Source organism: Copadichromis virginalis, linkage group LG8 (genome assembly GCF_057382275.1).
Source record: "Copadichromis virginalis isolate Kocher_CV1m ecotype Utaka linkage group LG8, C_Virginalis_male_GT1.1, whole genome shotgun sequence".
Taxonomy (NCBI): domain Eukaryota; kingdom Metazoa; phylum Chordata; class Actinopteri; order Cichliformes; family Cichlidae; genus Copadichromis; species Copadichromis virginalis.
Window position 1 is genome coordinate 14670420 of NC_140625.1, and position 27659 is coordinate 14698078.

General features: G+C 42.3%; 1 protein-coding gene across 2 annotated transcripts in view; it reads left to right on the plus strand.

The window, feature by feature from the left end:
- capn15 (calpain 15) overlaps positions 1–27659 on the plus strand; it is a 43772-nt gene that overhangs the window by 13077 nt on the left and 3036 nt on the right. For both annotated transcript variants that reach the window (XM_085466049.1, XM_085466048.1), the window contains exons 2-11: positions 6833–8501; positions 14283–14491; positions 16410–16593; positions 17479–17702; positions 18270–18395; positions 19440–19592; positions 23602–23763; positions 23854–24089; positions 24234–24403; positions 27255–27433. In XM_085466049.1, coding sequence (XP_085322175.1) covers positions 6855–8501; positions 14283–14491; positions 16410–16593; positions 17479–17702; positions 18270–18395; positions 19440–19592; positions 23602–23763; positions 23854–24089; positions 24234–24403; positions 27255–27433 — 3290 coding nt within the window. In that variant the 5' untranslated portion in view covers positions 6833–6854. The remainder of the gene's footprint in view (positions 1–6832; positions 8502–14282; positions 14492–16409; positions 16594–17478; positions 17703–18269; positions 18396–19439; positions 19593–23601; positions 23764–23853; positions 24090–24233; positions 24404–27254; positions 27434–27659) is intronic.

Sequence of the window (27659 nt, forward strand, 5' to 3'; positions counted from 1 at the left end):
AATTATGCAAACACTCTCACACTGTGCTGCTTTTGGTTCTAATTTCCAGTCAAAAAAAAAAAAAAAGATTATTTTCATTTTTTTTTTTTTTTTTTTTTTTTGTAGTAGTGCACACTAGTCTGTTATTAGTCACTTGTGTTGCATTGCTCTTCCTCATATACTGCACAGTTACAGGAACAGGTTTTATTTATGTTTGAGCAACAACCATGAACGTAAATGCTACAGGCGCTTCGGTTATGATGACCTGTTAATATCTAAACTCATTCAGTCCATGGTCACACACATCCTGGAAATCACATCCTTAAGAGTCAGAGTCCAGAGTTTACATACCTGAAAAAGTGATAACGAATCTGCTGAGTTTGAAGTTGAGCACAGTTGATCAAAGTTAGAGGCCAGCAATTCCTACTTGGACACATCAAGTAGAAAAAGCACAAGTAGAAATTCACTGATTGCAAGCAAAATTTCAAAAACGAGTCCTAACGATGTTAAATGCTCTGATTTAAGTGAATGAGTAATTAAGTGCCGAAAATTAAAGCGATTGTATGAAAATGTTAAATTAGGCAGCTGCTTCGTGCTACCTGAATTTAAATGTGAGACACTAAATTTGCAAGATTTTTCTCACACTGTTTCTCTGTTGTCTTGCATGCTGTGTAAGAGCAGCAGCTACATTTACAATTCTTCCCGTCAGACAGGCGTGTAAGGTGTACTGGCAGGCTCGAACCAGCAGTGTATGCATTTGGATACATTATTAAATAGGAGCACCCCACAGCGGAGCAAGTTTGCTTCACCTCATTCAGAAACTGAGCTCAGCTTAGATAGATTTGATAGAAAAATTCCTTCACTTTAACAAAATCAAATTGGCTCGCAGGCAGCCAACTCTATTTGATATTCACTGGATCAGTGTTTCACTACAAGCTGCACACAAATGTACCGACACCAACCTACAGCTGGAGTCTGCGTTTTGTCTGCCAAGTATGTTTTCATACCAGAGAGCTGACTCGGTATGTTCCTTTCAGATATATGTCCCAAGTGCACGCACATGATAAGAAACGTATCAGCTGGCACTCAGGCAGGCAGCAAGAATTTTGAGTAAACATTATGTTGAGGTCATGGGATTCTGTATAGTTGCTGCGTAGTTAGTTAATGTTTGTTGTCAAGGCTTTGAGGAAACGTGTGTTTTGCAAAAAAATTTCAAGCTCAGCTAGACAAACTGTCATAGAGCCTGAATGACACTTGCGCTACGGTAACTGACAGGCCATCTGTCATTTAATATCTCTGAAGTGCTGACTGACTCGCTTTATATTTCTGCTCGGTCCTGTGTCAGACTTCATTTATTAGACAGCAAGTTAAATGCTTGAATTGTGGGAAGCTGACATTTTTGGCACGTTTTTAGATAAGAATAAAAATCACAATGCCTGCACTGTACAGAAGAACTGACACTGTACTATAAGACAAATACGGTGAGTACTACAAATGCAAAAATTAAAATGTTAAAGTGGTCAGTCATTAAGGAGCTAGGCTACCAACAGCAGCCACAGTTTCTGTGCTGATAACATCCTTTTTTTTTTCTTCTTTTTTTTTTGTGGCCATGCTTATGTTTGTGTTGAATGAGTAAATCAGGAGCACTGCGCCTCTAATGGCCAGTGGCGATTCCACACCTTCCCCTCAGGCCCTGGGCTCGGGGCCAACCTTGGAAAGGCAGTGCTAATGACTGTCGCACAAAGGCCAAATGTCTCACAGCGAGGCAGGGAGAGACTGGCAAGATTCCCCTCGTTTGATCTCGCATTAGAGTTCAGTATGTATAATGAATCCAAGTAGCCAGAGCCATAGGTGGCCTTAGACACAGTTATCAGTGATTTTGTAGCATTTCTTAAAGCCTTTCTGACATCTCTTGTATCCAGGGTGCTGTAGATACTGATCATCTTGACTATGTTTGCTGTTTGTAGGTACTCTTATCTAAACCCTGAAGACTTCCTTGTAGACACCTGAGTTGTGGAAGTTAATTTACTCTTTTTATGCAATATTACAGACTTGCTCATTTTCCACTAAGACATTTTAGACTTGTACTCTTTATAACAGTCTGCTGAAACTTTGATTGTCTGACACCCAGTGAAGTGTTGAGAAATCACCGCAGGGTTATAGATGTTTTTACTTAAGTGAAATTCCAGTTTCAGAGAAACCACTTTATGGGCAGCAGGCTTCATTGAGGGCCTCATTGCAGAAAGATAGGCTTTCTAGAGGTGAGGGTGCTCTTCTATTCTCTTCCTCTTCAGTGTAAGCTACTGGCTGACTGCCCAGGTCTGCGACACAGAGGAGCTGAAGTGGGCACTTTTAGACCAGCTCCAGTGAGCACAGGGCCAAGGACAAAAGGTGTGTGCATGTGTCTGTGTGTATGTGTGTGCGTGCTGCACACTTTTGTTAGTGACTGGAACATGTACATTAAAAACATCCTTTTAAGTATGGTCCAGGGATCACAGGCTATAGTACTTCATCCTCTGCTGCACGCATGTATTGTACATATAGTCCTGTGCAAGTCTTGACCCACCCCTCAATTCTTTATATAGTTTGTTTCCAAGCAGCCAGACTTTATTTAAATGTTTTAAAAAAATGGGTTAAGCCGTAGTTCTCCAGGCCTGTGAATCATTCTTCCTCTTACATTGCAGAGTTACAGGAATCCTGGTTTCATTTATGTTTGAACAGCTCTGAACATGACCTCTGATCGAAAGTCCTCAAATGCTACAGGAGTACTTTTTATAGGTTCCTGTTAATATTGAAACTCTTAATGTCTCTTGTCACCTGTACAAAAAAGCCAAAGAGAACACAAATTGATAGGCATGTAATAGTATTTTTGCACCAACAAGGTGTTTATTGAAAGAGCTGAAATTGTGTGCCACAAAATGTGTCCTTAAATGATTTGGGGAAACTGCACAAGTGGTGGGCAAAAGAAAAGGTAGCCGGCCTTTAAAAAATAAAGATTTGAAAATTTGGCTTAAATTATTGTCAGTTTGTACAACTGGTGAGTGTCTCCACTTATTTGTACAACATGGCGGAGGCTCTGTCATGGTTTGGGGCTGCATTTTACCCAGTGGTGTTGGGGATCCCGTCAAAACTGATTCAATTATGAACACACTGAAGGACTATCAGATTTTGAACAACAATTCAATTTCCATCGGGAAAGTATCTCAATTGACAACAGCTTGACCATGATCCCAAACAAACTACCAGTACAATAACATCATACCTGGATGGAAAAACACATGAGTCATGGATCGGCCTCCCCAGAGCCCAGACTTCAGCATTATTGAAGCAGTGAGGGATCATCTGGACAGAGAACAGAACAAAAGGCAGAAACATCCAAAGAAGAGCTTTGATTGTCCTTCAAGAAGTCTGGAGAACTATTCCTGAAGACTACTAAAAAAAACAAAAGCTTGACTAAGAAAGTTCAGACTTGGTTGAAGAATAAAGGTGCTTCTTAGAATTGTACAAACTCTGATTTTGATTTATATATAGTATTTCCATGTGTGTTTGAATATGCAATAAGTGAAGGGTAGCTCAAAACTTTTGAAAAGTACTGTACTGGGTGTGCACATAGTACAGTCAAAATGCATTGAGAACCCCAATTGAGAGGTTATAGTTGTTCATCACACCGTACTGGGTGAGAGGTAAATACCGCTGCTTATAACTAGTATCAATAAGATAATTTTAAAAAATCCTTGAGGCTGATCACTTTAATAAAAAGCTTTCATGGTGTCAGCTAAAGATGGAAATATAATGAATCTGTGATCCCTGTGCTCCAGTGAGAACCACATCAATTGCTTTGACAAATTCTCCACGTGGCTGACACTGCAACTTTGCTCTCTTGCTGTAGATGAAAGAGGCCTGACAGTTATAAATGTCCACAGGGTAGAATCTGTCATCAAACATGAGGTGTTGACACTTGTTGTCGTCATTGATGTTTGCGGCACTCAGATGCGCAGACCTTTAGAGAGCCAAACATGATGTAAACATGTGCCATCCCAGCTGGCACAGTGCTGCCACTTAATTCAACTACTTTTAGCATAGCTGCTGAAGGTGCGGAGACAGGGCTGTAGTCTCAGGACACACCACAGACCTTTCTTTTCTTTTTTTCTTTTTTTTGTGGTTAGATGAACAATGTCAGTTATGTCCTTAATATTATTACTCAATGAACATTACTTCATTGGCACCCCTTTTTTGTTAGTGGCTAGAAGGGCACTTAATATTGCAGAGCAGCCATGAAGACATTGCAGATAAATGCAGTGATAAAAGCGTTTGTGTGCTTTTAAAGAAAAAGTGTGTTCTATGTTTTGTTTATCATTAGAAGGCTGAATTTACTCCTTACAGTGTGGACTTCAGGGGTGCTAAAGGCTACTATTTGCTTCTGCTTCTATAGTTTTGCTATCCTGAGAAAACACACAAATGTAGGTGGACAATAAAACTAGCAGCAGTGCTGCATCTATGGATAAATATAGCTAGATGCCTGCATTCATGCAAGCATACAACCAAGCAGCGAGGACCCACACACTCAAGAGACAACTAAAGTAACACGTTCACATTTCTTCCTGCTTGTCATTTCCCTCTTTACCTCTGGGAGAAGGGATGACAAGAGGAACAGACATTGCGCTGGGAGCAAGAGGTCGTCTGTAAGAGGTCCCCCTGGGATCTGGGGATTCGCTTGATTTGAAAGGTTTAATGAAGTTGAACTAAAGGCAGTTGGCTGGCCGTGACACATGGCACTTCAGGGGAGAGGAGCAGGACCCAGGCACTCCAAACTGCCGTGTCAGCAACAAGGAATTATCAGAATATGCTTTTATAGAAAAAGTTTGTTTTACATCGAGTCTCAGATCTCACTATAACTTCTGTATGCCCAGCTGTTTGTCTGTTTTTCACCTGCCTTGACAGTCATTTATCCAGTCCACTTTGTGGGTGCATTGGTGGGGACTTTAGCAATTGCACTACTGAGTTTAAGGTCATTGGTTCTCATGTTTTGGCTAAAGGTTGTCCTGTGTTACCATTGTTTCCAGTACACTTACTGCTACCTGCTACACACTGTGGGTGTGGTGTTTGTTTGGCGTCACAATTAAGTGCCAAACCCCTACCCCAACCTAGAGCTTGCAATCCTGTGACTGTAGAGCAGCTGTCTTCCTGGTTTGCTTGATATGCACCTGGAGTTCTCCCTTTTTTATTTGGGCTATTTTTAAAGCTAATAAATTGTCAGGTGTTTTAGATTACTTTTAATTATGATTCATTTGCCCAATTAGAACCTGACCGATATTTTTAAGACCAATACCATTGGTCTATAAATGAAAAAAAGCAACAAATGCATTATTGCAATGGGAATGCAGAGCTGAAGTACAAAAATGTCTGCTCTGATTGTAAAGGTTTCAGGCTCGTGCCCTAAACGAAATCTTTTAACACAGCACATGTAGTTCTCCAACCAAAATATCACACAGAAGATCAACAAGCTTCAGTGACTTTGAGGGCAACATGTTCTCTGCTGGGGTCAATGTGAAAAACACTGAAGTATCCTAGCTCTTGGCACCTTCCCCTCAGCTATCCTAAAATCCCCACATTACCTTCTCTGTTGGTGTTCACACATGAGCAGCCTGAGTGACACTGACATTTATGGGTTTGTCCAGATAGAAACCGTGTCCGTCCCTTGGGGCTGTCCCTCTTCAATCCGCCCCCACCCCAACCCTCTCTGCTGCACAGTTGGAAGTATCCGACTGTGCTGCCTTCCCTCCAAGCCCCTAATATACCCTCTATCAATAAGTCAGATTGACTGAATTGCAGGCACTCAGAAAGGATTGTACACACGTCAATCCACAGTAACAGACTCCTTTTTAGGTTTTAGTTTGCGAGAGGTGGAAAGAAACCGAGGGGCCCGAATAGATGGATTTCTTTCTGTGCTGTTTTCTCTGTTTGAGTCCTCTTAAGATATGTGGATAGTAGCGAGCTTTAAATTTGCTGTAACTCCAGTGGCATGAATGACTTGCCATTTAAAATATGCCTGAGTCATAAGCGCTGTGAGAATTAATAGACTCATCCATTTGAGATTCATTTGGGCAAGAGATTGACGTGACCTTAAGTTGCTCCCATCTACCCTGCATTAACATTCACTGAGAGGGGAGAGAGCCGCTAATATGAAGTGGAAAAGATTGTGTGTGTGTGTGTGTGTGTGTGTGTGTGTGTGTGTGTTCTCTGTTTTGTTTTGTTTTTGTTTTTTTTCTTTTTTCCCCTCCTCCTCTCTCTCGCCTGTGTTTTAGTGAGTGTCAGTTAGGGAAACTCAAGCAACACTGTCCTAGTATTCTGAGGCGATAGCAGCCTCCTCTCCTCTCTTCTCGCTCCTCCTCACTGTGCGCTGTCTCCCTGGCTCTAATCAGGTGGCCATTGTGTATGGATTTACTGCCCTCAGTGCCCCCAGGAGGGAGATTTGATTTTTTTTCCCCTTTCCCCCCCTGCACTGCCTAATCTTTCCCTCTTGCGCTGTATTTTTCTATTCTACTCTTTCTGCCTCTCCTCGTCTTGCGTTTTCTGGGTTGTTTTTGCTGTTTGCTCTTTTCTTCCTTTACGTGATCACCCTGAATTCTCTGGCTTTTTCCATAAGAAAAATCTTGTCACGTTTCCTTCTCTTCTCCCGTGCTCTGCTGACACTTTAAGCTTCGCTTGACTGAAATAGCTTGCGCGTTTATGCAGCAATATAGTTAATATGCATCTATTTTTGCCAAGCACTTATATGGCAAAATGTATTACTGACTGATTTGTTTGGTTCATTCTGTTCTGACTCATTGTTTTTTCTCCTTTTTTTTCCCAGCCACTCTCACTCTCCAGGCTCCATGGCAGCAGCGGTGCAAGGCAGTGAGTGGTCATGTGGGCGCTGTACTTTCTTAAATGCCGGTGCAGCACCTCGCTGTTCTATCTGTGAGGCGCCACGCCAGAAACCCGACCTCAACCAGATCCTGCGCCTCAGCAGCACTGAGGAACACCGCTGGACCTGTCCCCGCTGTACCCTCAATAACCCGCAGGGATCTGGAGCCTGCTCGGTCTGTGGCTTTGGTCCATCACCCGCCACTCACACACCTCCTACGACCACCATAGCTGCCACTGCCAATGGTCTCCCTTCTGCTCCCACTGAGCCCCCAACACCCACGATCACCCCCACAGTGCTACTTGAGCCCCATGGACAGCATCCAGCTAAGGAGGAAGTGTTTCGGCGGTCTGAGAGCAATGGAGAGGTGGATGGTCAGGAGGGTCAGCAGGCGGGCTGGGCTTGTCCTCGGTGCACACTTCACAACACCCCTGTGGCGCTTTCATGCTCAGCCTGTGGTGGGCCTAGAAAACTGTCTCTGCCTAAAATCCCCCCAGAAGCGCTGGTAGTGCCTGAGGTGCGCACGCCAGTATTGGGCTTTCCTGTTCACACAGCCGCTTCGGCCCCGCTACTGATTGACCTAACAGATGACTCCCCCCCAGCCCCGCCCTGTGATCCTCAAGAAGCTCCCCATGTGTCTTCACAGGCCCTCGCCTCCACCTTTACTTCATTCTCCTCCCTCCAGAACAATCCTGTGCCTCGCAGCAGGCGAGAGGTACCGCCTCCGGGACGCCCACCGAACCCAGGAACCAACACTCCCAGCCCCACTTCCCCTTCAGCTGCCAGTGTGCCACCCCAACCTGGCCCACAGAGGCCAGCTAAGCCCAAGCACGCCCAGCCCCAGGAACCTTCTTACCCCAGCAAGCGCCTCAGTATCTTGGAGGAAGAAGAGTCTCAGCACCACCCACTGACGCCCCACCTACCTGTTGCTTCCACATCAGCCTCTACCTGGAAGTGCCCTAGCTGCTCCGTGGCCAACCAAGGCAGCTCAGCGAAGTGCGAGACCTGCAGATCGTCAAGGGGTGGTGCTGACCTCATCGACCTAGTAGGCTGTGAAACCGTACGTTTTACCCCAGCAAGCCCCTCGAGCCCGGACTTTAGCACATGGGCCTGCTCTAAGTGCACCCTGCGCAACCCTACAGGTGCTCCCAAGTGCTCAGCTTGTGGTTCTTCAAAGCTGCATGGCTTCCAGGAGCAGCAGGTGCCTCTACCCCGCTGCTGTACACATTGTGGCCTCCCAGTGGGGCCTGGTACTGCATCTTGCTCCTGCACACCTTCCTCTTCTTCATCATCCTCAGGTCATAAAATACGTAAACAGGCCCGGGGCTTTCCTTCATCCTCTTCTGCCGTTGCCTCCTCTGGTTCTTCTTCGTCCTCCACCTCATCTAGCCTCCAGGAGAAGGTAGGACAGTGGAGCTGTCCAGCATGCACGCTGCTCAATGATATCAAAGCCAAGAACTGCGCAGCATGCCACACACCCCAGCAGTACCTCACCCTTCGCAAGGTGGTTAAACCTCTGAAGAGAAGGGAGAGCATGCATGTAGAGGCGCGACGACGGAATGATGAGGGCGAGGCAAAGGAGCTTTGGGAGAACATAGTCAGCTTCTGCCGGGAGGTAAGAGAAAAATGTTGCTGTTAGTAATTATTGAGAATTTGAGGCTGCTTCTGGAGTGTGGTTGTACACTATTCGTTCTAGTTCCTTTGAGTTAGTCATGTCATGAGTCAACTTTTTTTTTTTTTTTCTTACTTTGCATGCATGTGAATGTCCTGACTTTGAGACATCAAAGGCTGCTTAATTCCAATGTGTAATGCATCAGAGGGAACACATTGCCTTTCAGAGCACAGTTCTCTCATTGTATTTCCTCTTTTTGTGCTGTCATTGTTCCCACTACTTTAATATCTCTAATTTCAGAGAAATGTCAATAGGTTTTGTTATTGCCATGTTTCTGCTTGCTTCCTTAGCTGGGTTTTTAACGACCACACAGTGAATCTTTACCACCTAAATGAACTACGGATATGGAGAGTCTAATGTTTATAACCAGATTACCTCTGGCCCTCAGCTGCAGTGAAGTCACTTCACAGAATTTTGAAATTCTGTTTGACGACTGTGACTCTTGTGTCAGGAGGATTGCATTATTTTGGTTTGATTGTGTCTTTTGATTGTTCTGATTGTTATGTTCAAGCAGCAATCTCCAAGGCTGAAAATGAAGCCAAGGTGGAAGTGCCAAAAACAGTTTCTGTAATGGCCACTTGAGGATTGTTCCAAAATGAGTCCATTCTAGTAAATTCTCTTATTAAATTGCCCAACAGCAGAAGTCAATCTTTTTGGTATCAAAACATGTTTTGGTCACAACAGTTGTATTGCTGTGCTCCCCCACCCCCCCAATTGTTTCACCAGTTTATTAGGACTCACTGTAACTGATGCGTCTCCTTTGACTGACAGGTGGATGCTGTTTCAGCTTTAAGCTAGGCATCTCCTCAGCTAATACGAGCCCCTGAACTGGACTTGCAAACCATGTTTGTGGTGTTGGTCTCTTTAAGAGTATTTTTCTATGCAATTATTAGGCAAATATTATTTTAATCACACTAACAGCATTCTAGTTCCCAAAATCCAAAAATGCCATTGTACAAAATGATAACTCTTCATTGCTGGAACTTGAACCAATGGGTGATGTCCATCTTTTTTTTTTTCTGTCCAGCTGTAGCTTAGTTTGTATTTTGGAGAGATTTTACACTGCTTAATGAAATATATTTCCTTTCACTGTGTCGGAGCAGACCTCTCAGTAAGAGATAAGAAATATCATTATGAATGTAATTTCCTTTTAAAACAAAACTAAGTACTTTAATTTTACCAAGGTCGGGACAGACAGCAAGAAGTCCTTCTATAGCACACTCAAAACAAATATCACACTGCAAAAAGTTAATTATGATGTTTTTACTGAATTGAAAAAGAACATACTTATAGTAATTATGTTTTTAAAGAGAATATCTCAACCCTCAACATAACTAGCTTAACAGGAGAGTTCAGCTAGCTTCTCCGTTGTAAATGTTGTGCCGAAAAACCTCTAGTTTGTGACAGGAATATTCTTTCTGGATTAAAATGACTTGATGTCATTCATTTTTGAAATATGATTGACAGATTAAAGATCAACAAGTCAATTTACAACAGTTTAATTACAGGCAGTCATTTTTTGGCAAATGCTAGAAATCACTTTTTGGTATGACACCAGATGATTGATGTTGTTTAGTTTTTCTCATCCCGAGCCTGAGTCTTCACCGTAGCCCAGGGCCTCATACCACTTATCTGTGCCATGATGTAAGCAACCCTGACATCGGTTCTTTATATCAAACTGGTTCAGGCTCACTTTATCTCTGCAGTGCCCAACCTTTGATAAGCCTGTATTATGTTATCATGGATAAGCTACTCAGGCCTATCAGAAAGGTTCATTTGAAACCATTTAAGACCGCCAGCACCTGCTCGGGAGACCGACCTGATTGGTCTAATTACACCTCAGGAAAATGAGGGCATTGCAGAATGTTAGACCGTTTAGATTCAGCTAAGTTTCCAGCCGGCTTTTATTCTGTGAATTTATTTGAGTGTCAGATGTGTGCCCATTTACTACACCAGCATGACACCTATCCTGCCATGTTTACAATAGCATAAAGTGAGCCTTCGAATGCATTATTAATGCCTTCTTTGAAAGTCACAGGGCTCACTGCTGCAAGCGTGGGAGGGAAGTTGGCTCGGTAGGAAGGAAGGATATCGGAGATCCCTCATCCCCACCTTCTCCTCTTCTAATTTCATCATTTAAGCTACGCTTTCTTTTATCGTCTGTCTTTTTCTCCTCAAATATTTTACGTCTGCCCTTTCTCGAGCTCTTCAAAGTACTTCATCTTCCTTTTATCCCATCTCCTTCCATCACATCTATCCCCACATGCTCATCCTGTTCTGCTAATACCTCAAAATACACTTTCCCCTTGCCACCCACTACACCCCTCCACCCCCATTCCACCCTCTCCACACGACTGCACTCTATTCTCCACTGTAGTAGTCAGTGTGAGCCTGGATGTGTGTGTGCGCATGTGTATTTGCTAAGGTGAACGTAGGGCTGGCCTATTTTTAGCAACGGAGTTGGAGTGGAGGGGAGCACAAATGATATACTTCCCTATAGTGAACGTAATCACTGACGGCATCAACTGCTGCATCTCGGGTTCACGGGCCAAAGAGATTAAGGTTTTTGTTTAGGCTGTAACAGGATGTGCAGTACAGTTTGACAGCAAGACTGGAGGGACCGCTTCAGAGCACCTGTTTTTTCTCTGCTGTTTTGTAACTGGACCAAACTGGAACTGGAGTTTGTTTTTGTTTTTTATAAAAAATATTCTCCGCTCACCTGAGTGTGGTTGCTTTCTCTTGTCTCTTTTGCTTTTTTGACTCTTCCTGATTGGTTGTGAGGGTGAGAGGCACGTGTGTGTGTGCATGGTGCTAATGCCTGAGAGCAGTCTGCTTACTCACTGTGCCAAACAAATAAATGCTGCTAACAGCCATCAACTTAACTTGTGAACTGTGACACACAGCATGGATTGAACTGCTTTTTGCTGTTCCCTTTCCGTGCTATGCAATAAAACCAGGCCACATTGCAGCGGATTGTTCTTCTCTTTACTACTCTTCATACTACTTAGTTGCTTAATTTTGTGCCATATTATCAAGGACCTTCTTGCCAGGCTTGCGCTGCTTGTTACAGTATTGTGCATGGAAGGCTTTTTTTTTTTCTTCTTTTTCATAAAATATGCTTTCAAGATGCTAATTTTGTAGCTTGGGTATCAGAATGAGACTGACACAGCCTTGTATGGCTGCCAGTTCTGAGTCTGGAAATGATGGGAAAGCAGCTGGTTTTCCTAGCTCAGCACTGAGTTGGCTGATTGCAGTGTTTGCATGCTTACATGTGCACGGCGATGGAAACGGAGGTGGCAAGACAGCCAGCGAGAATTATCCTGTAGAGTCCACAACACCAGAATCCTGATTTAGGAAATTGCTTTATACGTGGTTATAATTCCTAATTTTACACTCTGCTGAAGTCAGATTGTTTAAACTTTGATGCTTGGATTGTAGAATATTCGATATGAGGAATTAATGCTAATTCAAGGTTAATCTCACATTAAATACACACTGCATCTTAATAGAGATGTGACGCAAGTTAAAAAGGGAAATACGATCTAAATTGCCTTTCTAAGGTGTTGAGCCTCCATTCTTTCCAAATATATATTTTTTATTTTTTATTTTTTTTAACGATAATAACAGTGGAAAGTCTTGTGTAACACGTCTAAGGAGCCTTTAAATGAAACCAAATGCTTACAAGAACAGCACAATGGGTCTGCTGCTCCTCTCACTGTAGGGATCCCAGTCTGTCCCAGCTGTCATAGGGTGCTGGAGAAGTTGCCAGGTTAACGCATAGAATCAGACAACCATTCAGACTTTACATACATGCCAACAGCCAATTAACTTAACAAGCATGTCTTTAGACTGTGGAAGGATCCTATAGAGGCACAGGTAGAGCTCCACACAGAAGAGAAAAATGGTTGTTTTGAACCAAGAATGTAAGGATCAAACATTGATTTTAATTTTTTTGTTAGAGGATCGTACAGATGATAAATTGAGTCCAGACTGCAGTCCAGAGTGTCATATCACTGTGCCGTTTCAGAAGCGCCTAATTAACATCACAGAGCATCATGTACACTCCAGATATGAATAGGCAAGTGGCTTTAACCTTTGAGGCAGACTGCAGCAGATCATTCTGCTGATGATAATGTCTTTCAAATGGGTTGGGGCAAAACCCTTAAAGGTACTCACAATACAGGATGTGAGTGCAACCGGATAAACCACACGCACTGCGTTCAGAAAGAATGGATAACATAATGGATACATAATCTGGTAGGTTTTGGTAGCGCAAATGCGCACATCAGTAGCAGCATTAAAGTGTGTCTGTGTAGGTTCCCTGTCATCCAGTTTATTGTAGTCTTAAGAGATTGGGGGGGGGGGGGGGAAAGAAGAAGACAAATAGATTAAAGTTTTAAAAGACATTTCACCTCTATTCCAAGAGGATACGAGCTACTTTTTTCAAGCTCTTCGGACCAACATTAAAATAATTCATATAATATTGTTTTCATTCTTAAAGTAGAGACTATAGAACTGTAAATGTGAGGGTTTCCATACATTTCACATGAAGTAAAAAAGAAAATGTTTCCTGTTTTACATCAAGCTCAGAGGAAAATCAGCTCAACTGGGGTTAGAGCAGTTTGTATGTAACAAGTCAGACTCTTTAACCCTTGGTCGCTGATCATAGTTGTCTTTCTCATGTCTGTTAACATACAGACTGTATTCTTTGAATTGCATTAGTTGGAATTTCAGGATCTGTGTGTATGCAGGGACAAAGCTTTGATCTTCACCTCTGTGTTAAATTGATATCAACCGAAAAAAGCCTTGCGATAACAGCCTGCACATGGGTCACAAATAAACCTGTGAACTACAGAATCGATAAGCTACGTGACGACCTTGAATGGCCAGGGTGGTAAGGAAGCCTTCAAATGACTCTGTCTAGTAGCAAATGCTGCATCCAGGCTACAGAATTGGATTGTGGGGGATGGTTACCAATTGATTCGCTTCACTCTAACTGCCAGTGGGGTGCCTGCTTTACATCACCCCTCCGCCTGCCTTGCTATGCAACTGGCCGAGTCCACTTCTGACACGGCAGATGGGAAACTGGATAGGGGTTTGGCGTGTGTGGCTGTTTGCCATCTCAGGTTTGTACAGGAGAGTTTTAGATGGGCAGATAGTGTGTCAGGTTCGGTGTCTGGATCTGTTAAAGTATCCGTGTAGTTCTACTCCTGTGTACAGTAGCGGGGCAGTGTTAGAACCCATCATGTAATTTAAAATGCGGTGTACTCTGCAGGGGAATGTGCCAGAAAGCAAGAAGCTCCAAATGTTTGAAAGTGATTTGCATTTTTGTGCCACATCCTGGTTAGGAGAGTACAAGATGCCACAGTTGGGCTTTTACTGTGCACATAATAATCTCACGTGGAAAGTGGAAAGAATAACAAGTAAATGTGGAAGGCAGTAATTCACCCTCACTCAAAGCATAATCCAGGGCTTGTGTGATGGTCTGTACTGTCCTGCAAATCATGTGAAATTGCAGGATAGTTGGTTCTTTAAAAACTTGCATTAGCAGTTTGAAATGCTTCAGGTCCTCACACAAGATCCTTTTAAGAGTGATCATATTTTAAAATGGATTTTGGAGTTTAAAGATGAGGTGTTTTCATGTTCAGTAGTTTTCATGTTCAGTAGTTTCACTCCTTTGTCTCTCTGCCTTCTTTCGCTCTGTCTTTTCCTCCTCTTTCTCAGAATTCAGTGAACTTTGTGGATGACAGTTTTCCCCCCGGACCTCGATCTGTCGGCTTCCCAGAGGGCGACAGCGTCCAGCAGCGAATCAAAAAGTGGCTGCGTCCCCACGAGATCAACTGCAGCAATTTCAAAGACCGAGGAGTCAAGTGGTCCGTGTTCCGCACACCAAGGCCCTCGGACATCCTCCAAGGACTTCTTGGAAACTGCTGGTAAGCTGATACACCTGAACATAAGAACACACAGGACACTGATCGTTTAAGATAACCTTATAAAAAACCAAAACAAAAAACGCGTTGTTGATTCATGGTTTGATTGGAGACAAAATAGAATAGCAGCAGATCCTCAAAGCAACAGGAAATTTTTCATTCCGTTAAGTCTCTGTTCAGTTTCTGAGAAAGGTCAGAGGAATGCAAAGCAGACAACAGCCAACACTTCTCTGTGTGCGTCTGTCAGAGTCTGCTTTCAATGGACACTGCCGCTGTGAGCTAGAGATGGCGTGGCAGTGAAACAGTAATTGAAGAGGATTAAAGAGAGAAACTTAAAAAACAAAGCAAAAAAATCAAAGGAAAGAAGGTAAGCATGAAATGAAAGGTTGAGCACAGCAGACAGATGTACAGATACATGTGACAGGGAGATTATTCACAGTAATGTGGTCCTGGACACATGCTTTATCTCCCTGCCCTTGTTCTGGGTGCCCTTTGGGGTTTATGTGTGTGTATGCTGTTGTCATCCATCATCTTCCTGTAAGCATAAACGTACACACACACACACACGCACACACACAAAATAACAACAAAGCACAGTCAGTCAGGAAGTTGTCCCCAGTACAACTTTTCGCTTCATCACCAGCGCACACAGCTTATCAAAAATAACCCTCCCCTGAGCAGAATCCTCTCACTCGAAACAGGATGTAACCCAAATTCTTTGTCATTGGATTCGTCTCCCCCACTCTCTCACTCTCTCACACATGCTCACACTTGTCCTAATAAACCAACAAACAGCCCAGCTTCTGCCAGCCCAGCCAACCAGTGACGGCAGAAGAAAGTCGTGCCAGTCGCCTCTGTCCTTGAGTACGGCTGCAGTACAGGCCAACATCAGAGTTCACATTATGACGCGGCTAATTGGATTTTCATTGGATTCCTTTTGTTTTTTGGCCAATTTGTATTTCATCAGTGACTGAATGGGTTGATCGGCCGTGCTCAGCTGACACTTAAACAGATGGAATATAGCTTTAGTAATGCCGCCACACAAGAGCTTCACTCTATAAAATAATGTGCAGACTGAAAGCAGCATTCCTTTTATCTTTTCAGATATTGCTGCAGTACTGCCAGAGGCAAAAGTAGCTGCTCAATTTGACAATTTTTTTTTTTTTACTTTTTTGCTTTTTTTGTTGATAGAAGAATCAAACTAGTGCATGTACAGCAGTGAGTCTGCGGCGTGCAGAGGCAAATACCTTTAGCTCATTGTCCCCTCCAAAAAGACCTTTCTTTGCAGAGCCATTTCATTAAGTGTTTAAAGATCTCTCTACATTTTCCGATGAACTAATGTACACTTTAAACTCTCTTCCCTTTCAAGTCGAGTCCTCATGTCCCCAGCTGTGATTCCCCAGTGTAAAGAATTACCATTTTCCACATCTATCTGGATTTTTGATTAGCTAATTTCTCTTGCAAGTTAATTAGAGGAAGCAAGCCTGTTTGTCTTTGCTGTGGGGTGTATTAAGAGTAATGGGGAGGTAACCAGAAGGCACAGAAGCTTGACTCATCAAATGTGATTGATTTTCAATGAGGGCTAATTATGTATATATGTATAAAAAAAAAAGTCTTTCATAAGTGTTTGAGGCACTCTGTTCAGGAGAATGCTTTAATTCCACATTTAGACTTTAATAGCAGCTTCTCAGTTTTTTTCCATTCCTATCTAATCACATCAGTTGACGTTCCTAAACCATGTCTGTCTCTTTGACGGAAGACGGCGCTCATTCAGCCATTCACTTGTCCATCACACTCAGCTGATCATTTATGTGGTTTCTCTGCCTAATTCACATTTTCTTCGTGCCTCGTTTTAGTCGCGTCTGTCCGTCCTGATGTGACGTTTCATTTTCCAGTTCATTGATTTTTATCGGGTCTCTAGGTTCCTGAGTGCACTCGCTGTGCTGGCAGAGCGTCCAGAGCTCGTGGAGAGGGTGATGATCACCAGGACCATTTGTCCAGAGGGGGCTTACCAGGTTCGGCTATGTAAAGACGGGACCTGGACGACGGTGCTGGTGGACGACATGTTGCCCTGCGACGATTACGGCTACCTTCTGTTTTCCCAGGTAAGTGCAATGCAGAAAGGTGTTTATGCTGATACTGTAAACAGACAAGAGGGAATTTTAGATAGACATATACAAAATGGATAAATACTCAAACAACTGTCTGAAATTTTGGGGAAATAAATATTGCAGATCTGTGTATTAAGTTGGGAATTCTTAATACGCAAAAAATAAAGAAAAACATGATATGTCCCATATTAATTGCTCCAGATCTCTGAAACATGAGGGTAAATTACTGCCGGTGAGAACTGACAGATCCAAGACTTTGGTAAAGACCTTCTCATCCCTTAGTTTGACCCTGAAAACGAGTGCGTTTCGTGGGCAACTCTTAAAAAGAATTACATTTGACTTGGTGAACCCTGAAAAATAAGCAATTAATTAGTTCAAGTTAGTTGATTATGTATTTCTTATCACAAGCACATCTCAAAGGACCCCAGTGAAGAGAAGAATCTAATTAATGAACAGCCAACAATTACGGGTCAAATGAGGTACTGAATTATGCAACGAATAAAGCACAGGCAAATAAAAGCAGGCATTCATGCGTACGGGAGAGACACACTGCGACAGCGTGACACCTTATCTACACCTTATCATGACTCCAACAAACATCATCTTTTCAAAGAAGACAAAGGAGCAAAACAAGAGGGTAGAAGTCGCGCTCGGTGAGGCAGTGACCTCTGAGCAAGCAAGAAATGCTGGAAAAACACTGCACATGCACATTAACAGATAAAAAAAGAGCAAATAAGAGATCCTACCTCTGTTATCAGGTTATCATTTTCATTGACCTTTAGATAGAGGAAACTAACCCAGAGACAACATCCTGCTCCCTTTCTCAGTGAGTCATACTCAGGCTGATGTTTCCTCTCTTACTTTTTACAATCATTCCAGGCTCAGAGGAAGCAGTTATGGGTGGCGCTGATTGAGAAGGCCCTGGCCAAACTCCACGGTTCCTACTTTGCCCTGCAGGCAGGGCGTGCTATTGAGGGTCTGGCCACGCTGACAGGGGCTCCGTGTGACTCCCTCATGCTTCAGGTCAGCTCCACGAACCCGCGAGAGGAACCCATCGATACAGACCTCATCTGGGCCAAGATGCTTAGCTCCAAAGAGGCTGGGTAAGAGAGGGAGTAAAGGTGGTTCAGTTTAAAAGGAGCATATAAAATAATAAACCTTGTTTGAAAACACTTTGAACCAATATTCTCTGATCAAAACTACAAACAGGGGCACTACAAAGGTGGTGAATGCCAATTTAGAGCATGTGTCCATAATAAAAGTTGTGCCAGTCATCACTTTGATACACGAGCTTTCAAAGCAACATGAGACAAATAGTGCAACTCCAAAGGGGCCATTTCATCTGCGTCCAAACTGCAGGTCCATCTGCCAGAATGATTATTTATTTTATCAAAAGCAGTGTACTAATGAAGACTTCACTCACGTACTATGGTAAACAGAGACAAAGTTCATCACTGATGATGTTTGGTCTCAAACAGAGGCACATCAGTGGGATTAATTAGTGACATATACTAAAAACTACTATTGTTTTTGTTTTCTGTAACTGTGTCTGCTCAACCTCGAGGTTAAAGTTTTAAATTTACGTGTTTTGTTTTTTTTTGTTTTGTTTTTCTCCCTGGTTACTGAGTAGTAATTGCATTAGTGTCCTAATGTCATTTCTTGTCTTTTAGGTTTCTTATGGGAGCGTCTTGCGGAGGAGGCAACATGAAGGTAGACGATGCTGTTTACGAGTCGTTGGGTCTGAGACCTCGACATGCATATTCCATTTTGGACGTACGAGATGTCCAGGGTTACAGGTACAGGTGTCCTCTGTTGTTCTGAACACGCCTCCTTATTGCAAATGTATCTTCTTAGAAATCCTTCATACACCATTAATAAATGTATCTGGGCCGTCATCAGTCAGTGTTATTATTTGGTGGCTAGAACATGAACAAGCCCACGAGCCATATGTTGAGCATCACAGAACCCGGTGGCTTGCCAGTAGAGAACGGGTGCACAACAGATCTGTATGATTGCTCTGTTTGGAGCAGCACTGGGAATCCACACAATTCCTTGCACTATAAGAACATATATGTCTTCTTTGTAATAATCACACACACAGAAAAGTCTGGGGCAGAATCTTTGACTATCATAAATAACTGGAACATCGTATGGATTAAAAAAGCGAGTTTAGTCCTCTTGTCTGTTCATCCTCTATTATAACTCTGCTTGGAAAGCCTCTCCTCTCCTCTGTTCTCCAGATGCATTTTAGGAATTAAGTCATCCTTCATCATGGCGTACTGAAATTGATTTCCGGGTCACAGTCTAGAAGGACGGAGGACTGAGGAGGCACAAATTAGAAAAATGAGAAAAGCCTAATGAAGGCTTTTTCCTTCTTACCTGTGAGGAAAAAATTTGACAGTAGCCAGAAATCCCAGAAGTAATTTGCTTAAAACCCACACGCAGCCACTTTCATTTACTGCCATAAAGCAATCAGAGTGGAAGGCTTGGGCTAGACTTGGCCACAGGGCTAGATCCAAAACGAGTTACAATCCTCCTGCTAGGAGCCCCGAGGAGATAAAAAGCACTCCAGAAACAATGAACCACATGCACTTTGTTACTTTTTTTTCCTGGAAAATACAGATTCTCCAATATGTTATTCTGTTATGCCCCTTGTGTTTTCTACAGTATGGAGGAGGCGGTAAAATAAAAAGGGTTGTTAAAAAGCAGCCAGTCATCCATAAAAGGAATAATATGACTGTGCAGAGATGGGGGTTGCTGCTTTGACTGAAAGCTGTTGTCACATTTACTGCTTGCTGAATCTGTCTCTCTCGCTGTTTCCGTTATCTTCCTGCCTCCAGGTTGCTGCGGCTGCGTAACCCTTGGGGTCGCTTCTCGTGGAATGGCAGCTGGTCAGACGAGTGGGCAGACTGGCCTCAGCACCTCCGCCATGAGCTGATGGCGCACGGCAGTAGTGAAGGGGTCTTCTGGATGGAGTACACTGACTTTATAAAGTAATTATCATTAGCGCAGCATAAGTGTGATCTTTTTTTTCCTTTTCTTTTTTTGGGTGGTCATGCTGAAATCATTTTGGTTAATCTCTCTATACCCTAGTAACCCTTGAATTCCTACAGTTATGTATAATAAGGCTATTTTGTTGTCATCACTGTCATGTTTGCTTTCACAGTCAGTGACTGTACCTGCTGGCACAATAGACCAGTGGCTGTGACCGCTAGGCTACGCTCACAGATTTCTTGTGTTTATTCCAAACATACTCTCATTAGAAGACTTTCTGTTCGATTTACCCACCACTAGCTGCTTAGAATTGGTTGAATGAGTTAAAGAGTCCTTTATCGTACAGTGATGGACACACGTAATGTGTTAAACGTGACGGACTGTTTGGCAATCTCACGCCTCTGTGGATTTTACTGACCATCTGGTATTGACACCAAACTGAGTTACAGTGTTTTTGTTGTCGTTCCATTTTGCTTGCTGACAAGCGCATCATACACTGGTTTCCACAACATGTTGTTATTAAGAATTGTGGAGGGGGGGATTTGGCAGGCAGCGGCTTAGGCTTGTCATGGCTTTCAGTTTGTTTTGTCATATTAGACTAATCCTGTCACTCAGTCATATACAGCATTGATAGTGACTAGTTTTTCTCTATCTGTGTTTTGCTGCATGCTGACATGCGCTTCTAGTTATCACATGGAAAAATAGTCACAGTTTTTATTCAAGTATTTCTATAAATGCTATTTTCTTTGTCATATAAAAAACGAGTGTGTTCTTAAATAGCGCTTTTTTTACTTACTTTGATCACTCAAATCAGTTTCTTACTTCAAGCCTCATTCACCCATTTACACAGGCCTTTTATTTTTTACTTATAACCAAACATTCACACACTGATGCATTGGCAGCAGATATGGGTTCTCTAACTTGTCCGAGGATACAACACGGAGGCTTGAAGAGCAAATAATCAAACCACCTTCCGATTAGTAGACGACCCGCTTTACCACCTGAGGTACAGCCACCCTTAACCCCCTATATATTTATTATAAACACCCCTGTTCTGTACTCTACTGTTACAATAGATGGATACTCATACTGGCCACAGTAGGAAACAGTGATGAGCTCAAACCTCAGGCTAGCTCTGTATGATGTCAGTGAAACTAATGTCCCCAATAAGGCCATCTCTGTTACACACCTCTGCCTGTCCACACAACAACCTCATCCATCTGTTGTTTAAACAGCATAGCCCCCATGACCATGATCACCACATTTTTTAAAACTTCAACATCAGCGTTTTGGTGGCTGCTGTGTTTTCTTTTCGCTGTCAGAAGTTCCCATAATTGGATTAAAGACTGTAGTGCTAAGTTATCAGCTAAAGCTAGCTAGCTTGTTAGCGAGCTTCATTTGTAATCTGTATGGCTGCAATGCAAGGACACATATAAGCTAATTAGGGCTAAGTAATAGACTAACAGAGAAACTGGAATTTCACTTATTAAAACTGAAGCACAAACTTCTTCTTGAAAGGTGGGTACCACAGAGAAAGCCATATTATTAGGTAATCCACTACGGAAGCTTTAGCTTTATTGCTACGGTCTGTGGGGACTGCCCCTTGGTTTACCAGGAGCAGCCAATCGGTTGAAAGTTGGGTTACAGTTGAGGAGAGAGAAGTTGCTTGTTTCAGGCAGAGAGCAGAATGAGGCACATGAGCAAAGTCATGCAAAGCAACTCTAGTGGAGCCAAAGAATAATGACGCGGAGCTGGAAATGGCTATAATGGGGCCCTTTTACAAGCAACTCAAATGGCCATAATATTTGAAGAAAACTGAACCGAATCCAAATTACAAATGTAATAAAGCTTAAATATAATCTACCATTCACCAAAATGATATTTCATGGGTAATTGAATAAATGGACAAGACTCCACTTGCATAGGAAGTTTCGTTTTTTTTTTTTTTTTTTTAAATAACTGTCAGCAAAAAGAACTGAAGAATGGAGGAAGTTCACAACATGAGCAGCTTGACGTAGGGCTAAATTGTCTGTACAGTGCATTTGTCTCTGAATTTATTGCTCTTGTTGTATTATGAAGGAGGAGGGACATGAATAACAATGTGGCTGTCCTCCTGAACAACTCCAACCTGAAAAATGTGTTCAGCCTAGATGAGAATCCCATATGTCTTTGGGCTATTTATTGTTTTCTCTGACAGGCAAATAATCTCTCAGCTTTGTACTACATGACAAACTTGCAGCCAGCATCTCCCTAGACTTGTTTTCAGTGTGAAAAAGAAAAAGCGGTCAGCTTCTCGGACAAGCAAGGCCCTTAAATTGGCCCATCAAGTAAACAACCAGGGCCGATGTTGATCATTGATAACATTCCTGGAAGGTGGCTAGACACAAAAGCGAACTAAATACAAACAAGAGGATTCATCAGCAGACGTGTTTGTCTTTTCTGATCAAAGCTGAGCGTAAAACTTAAGCGTTCCCTCTTTTTCCTCCTCTCGCTTCTTCCTGATTGACAACAAGACAAAAGTAAGATGTAAGACTGTTGTCAGACCGAGGTTAGGAAGTGATGAAACACTGAAAAACAGACTGAAAGTAAGGAAGAGAGTCTCCCGTGGGGCCGATGTCTTTGAAGAAAGAGGTCTGATATGCTAGCAAGGTAAATTGTGTTTGTACAGGGATGCCCTCAGAGGCTATGCTAACGTTAAAGAGTTGCCTGTGATGCATACAAATAATCGTAGCTCATGACAAGAGGAGATCAACCAGTCACACTGCTAGCATCTCAGAGGAACAGGCTCTTATGCAGGTCTTTTTTCTTTCTTCTTCTTCTTTTTTTTTTAATTTTTATAAACATGTACATAGGGCTGCTCAATTAATCGAATTTTAATCACGATTACGATCTGGGCTTTCAACGATCATTAAAAATGACTGAGCCGATTATTAGCCCCTCCCTCATTTATCCGCGACACCTTAAAGGCCGGTCCGTGAAAATATTGTCGGGCATAAACCGGTCCGTGGTGCAAAAAAGGTTGGAGACCGCTGATTAAGAGGACCCGAGGGAAGCTCGGAAAGCTAAGCAGAAGTTATTTGGAGAGTGACTGCCGTTGGTTGAAAAGAGAGTTTAAAAAAAAAAAAACTTCAGTGGTGTTGCACACCATTTTATATTATTTTTTTAAAGTCATTGTTAACCCTTTAAAGCCGGTCAGAGCAGCACGCTCCGTTTTGCGTAACTATTTTTAAATCCCTGTAGAACCTGAACCGTGTAAGCTAGCGCAATAATTTGTTTTGCATATGAAACCGGAGGAGTTGTACTTACATCTGATGCCATCAGCTTGTCCTCGGTCACGGTTTCCTTCCACATATAGCTTTGCAAAAATTGCATAAAAAGCGCTTGCAGGAACAAAAACATAATATTCCAGAAACACGCTTTGCCGTTCCTATCAGCTGTTCGTAACACTTCCCACAGTGAAATGATGCACCTGCTGTTTTCTTTGCAAATTTGCATCATAGGATTGTTTTTTGTTTTTCCTGCAGTATATAAAAATTGCTGTATCTCCAAAATAAAACTATGAAGACACTCAAAATAAATTTCCTGTGGTGGGAAACTATTTTTGCAACTTTATTGTATTTAAAGTTTTGAGGGATAAACCTCTTAAATTTCTCCAAGTAGAAATATATGTAAACAAAACAAAAGCGATTTTCAATTTTTTTTAGTTTATTGCACTTTTTTGCAATTTATGTAATTACTATGGACTTAATGCATACATATTATTAAAATATGGGCTATAACAGTTGTATTGATGTATAGCAACTTGAAATGCTCCCACAAATGGCACTACAGCATGTAAAAAAAATAAATAATATAAGCTCTGGTGGACTTGGTTCTATAGTAGGTCTTAAAGGGTTAAATAAATATCGTCAAATAATCGTGATCTCAATTTCAGTGAAAATAATCGTGATTATCATTTTTGCCATAATCGAGCAGCCCTACATGTACATTTTTTTCCCCTTCCCACAGGTACTTTGACTCAGTGGACATTTGTAAGATCCACTCTGACTGGCAGGAGGTGAGACTACAAGGCTGCTTCCCCAGCAAAGCCAATGGGCCAGTCACGGTCACAGCTCTCACTGTGCTGGAGAGGACGGCACTGGAGTTTGCTCTTTTCCAAGAGGGAAGCAGGTAAATAGGACTCTAATCTAAATCTTTCAGTACCCACACATTTTTCCTCCTTGCCCTTTTTTCTCCTAAGCCTCTTCCTCTTCTCTCCAGGCGCTCCGACACAGCCGACAGCCACCTGCTGGACCTGTGCATCATGGTCTTCCGTGCCTCCTTTGGTAGTGGCAACAAGCTGACTCTGGGCCGCCTAATGGCCCACAGCAAGCGAGCAGTGAAGAAATTTGTTGGCTGTGATGTTATGCTGGAGCCAGGGGAGTATGCTGTTGTCTGCTGCGCCTTCAATCACTGGCAGATGAATGTCAGCAGCACAGGGGGTCCACCCACACCCAGTAAGTGTACAGATGCATTGGTCACAGGCAGGGCTTTAGTGTTCTTGCTTGTGAATGTTCGCTTAATGACGAAGGAACTTTAAAAAAAAACAAAAAAAAAACTTTAATTTTTGTCTTCATTAATTGTTCTCCCCTCCTTCCCAGTCTCTAGCCCCACCAGTGGAGCAGTACGGCGGCCCAGCCAGGACTTCCCCGGCTACATCCTGGCCATTTACAGCTCTCGTCAGGTGATGGTGGAGCAGGTGGAAGCGACCGCGACCACATTGGCCGACGCGATTATTCTACTCACAGAAAACAAAGGCGAAAGACACGAGGTTAGAAACACCCATTCCAGAAAAAGAGAAGTAGTAAAGCTGCAATAATGCAAACCATATTTGTGTTACTTGCTACAGTCAAGTGAAAAAGGTTTTCACAGAACTCTGTGGGGTCCTGTTAAAAATTAAATATACTCCATGGTTCAGCAGCTACAACTTGGGGGAAAAAAAATTGTTTTTCTATATGACTTTATCCCTTTCTTGTTGTGGAGGAATTTGTGGAGCCTGACTGTTCTTATCACTATTAACCACAAATAGCTCAGTTCAGAAAAAATCTTTAAGATTCCTTCCTAGTAGAATTACATGAGGTAAAGAGTTTAGGTCTAAACCGCAGCGCTTCCATCTTTTGGAGGTCTGGACTTTGACTGGGCCATTGCAGTCATTCTCTCGTAGAGTTGCTACTGTGCTTGTGATCATTATAGCCAGTTTTGACAAAGATGTATTTAGTTTTTCTCAGGACTGCAGAGAATTCTCTATATAGTTGTAGGGTTTTGTCTCTCTTTGTACCCCCAATCTCCTTCTCACACGCACGCAGTTTTATTGCCTTTCAGTATAATATTACAGTCCAGATGATAAGTATTTGGAAAGTTTTTCTTTTTTATCTCCGGGCTGTGCGCTTCAGCAATTTATTTTGAAGTGAAAGACTACTGCCTGAACGTGTCTGATTTAATTTAAATGTGTTGGAATGAAAATACACAAGTAGATAAAGCTTTTAACACATTGGGATAACCAAAGTAATCAGATAGTTTAACCAACCAAAACCATCATATTTAGTAGATAGTAGCTGTGACAAAGGCATTGGGGATAGCCTTTGTCACAGCTACTATCAGCTTTTTTTATGTGGGGTCTCTTTCACTTTAGTGTGGTTTTAGCTGTTCATTAGCACTTTAACTCGTCTATGATATTCCACTTAGTCACCCTGAAGAGCCTGTTTTGACAGTTGGGTAGTACAGCAGGATGCTGAACTGTCCTCTACAGAGTTTGGCTGAATTTGGGCAATCCTCCCACAAGAATACACTAACAGGATGGAGTATTCTGTCCAGAATGCTCCAACCTACCTCACAGCATTTATCCTGTTGCGTCTAAACATCAGTAACTCACTGTGTTCCTGGTCTATTGGCAGCCATGCTGTACAAGACCAGATCATATTAGAAGTACCTCCATCTCATCTTTGACAGACGAGATAGCTCACTTTGTGTTGTGAGCTCTTCTCTTTTACCCCTCCACTCGTTTCCTTTTTTCAGAACTTGTATAAGAGTTGTTTTTTGGTTTATTGTCCATAGAAGTTAGTTCCACAGCCCTGCATCACAGTTTTTTGGGGGTTTCTTTTGTATTTTTCCTTTGTTTTAACGTATGTGCACACTTTCTTAAGATGGGCCCAACGTCTTTGGTTGCATTAATTCCATAAATTAGTAAATAATGGGGTTGAAAAAGTACATCTGAAACATTAAGAAACATTTAATAGTCTATTGTCCAATCACTATTGGACCACTATCTCCAATTTGGACAGTCTATTAAAAGGAATTCCACATACAAATCTTTGTATATGATGCTGACCTCCTCAAGCTAAAGCACAGAGCCTGCAGAACAAAAACAAATGCACAACAGTCTAAATCCTCACAGTCAGAATGGTTCATACTCCTCAATCTGAGGCATCTTACACGCTTGCAAGTCCTGTTCTGCCTTCACACGTGCACGTTTCTGTGCGTTACCTCTTGCACGAGCTCGCGCACGGCCGTTCATACCCAAGGAAACAAATCCTCCTGGCTCTTCAGAACAATGCTTTCCTGAAAGCGCCTGTCACATTTGGTGAATATTTTAGAGGATGGCAGAGCTTTTTAAACACTTGAGATCATCTTTGTTAAATCATTCAGCTCTTCAGAAATTCACAGCTGAGCACTCAGGAGCACATTGCAGCCAGTGCGTCAGCTGTAGCGTTTTAGCAATACAGTTAAATGAAGATTTTCAGTTATTATTAATAAATAATTTGAGCAGTCCCGAGCTGTGAAGAAAGGAGAGCTTTGTGTTAAGAGCAGATAGAGTACAAGTATTGCCCAAAGCTATTTTTCAGACACTGGATGGCATTGCTTGTGCAATTGGATGTGACAGCAAATGACAGCAGCTAAAGTAGTTTAGCTGCACTTGTGTTTGCTTTACTACAAATACAAGTGGCCCTAAAAGAGAACAGCAGCCACTGTTAGAGAGGTAAAGTGGCAGCTGAATGCAGAATGTTTTTTTTTTTTTTAATCATTATTATTATTATTGCATTTTAATAATATTAAACTGATTGCACAGAAGTATTTTTTCTCCATTGAAGCTACTTTGTATTAAGCACATTTCTTCCTATTTCAAAAGCATTTTAAGAGCATTTATGAGCCATACTTACAGAAATGTAGCCACCTCTCTGTAGATAGTTGCCGCAATGCTCTGTAAATCTATGGAATTATAAATACTGTATATATAAACTGTACTATATGGAAGTATATTATACTGTATATATACTATACTATATGGAAATTTAGGATTCTCTATATATATATATAATACTATATGTATACAATGTGGAAACATGCATACTATACTTAATGAAAACATAGGATATCCTATGGTTGGAAATATAGAATTCTGTATACTATACTATGTGAGTGCTTTATAGGATACTGTATATATACTATACTGTATTCTTACTAAATAGAAATGTAGGATACCGTGTTCTGTATTTTGCTGACGTAGTATCAGTGGTGCTAGCTTTGCACAAGTGGTGAAATCTGAGGTTTGCATTTAGAAAACAACCCTTCTGCTTTGAAAAATGAAAAAAACAAAACAAGCTTGTTTCCTTGTGTGCTCTCAGGGCCGTGAGGGCATGACATGCTACTACCTGACCCACGGCTGGGCAGGTCTCATCGTGGTGGTGGAAAACCGCCACCCCAAGTACTACCTCCACGTCTCCTGTGACTGCACTGACAGCTTCAACGTGGTGTCCACACGCGGCAGCCTCAAGACCATCGACAGCGTCCCGCCTTTACACAGGTACACAAACCACTCTCTCTTTTCCTCACTTGCGCACAAAGTCAGAAAAGATAACAAGTGCACAGATTAAATTCTCCGGGAACATTTAGGTGCAGCAAATATCCACCACACTTACATGCTTATATAAACACAGTGATCTCACAGGATTAGTGCGCTGTGTTTCTTAATAAACTACCCCAGGCTGGTCTCAGCACAGTTAATATCTGCTTTTGTTTTCTGCTGGTCT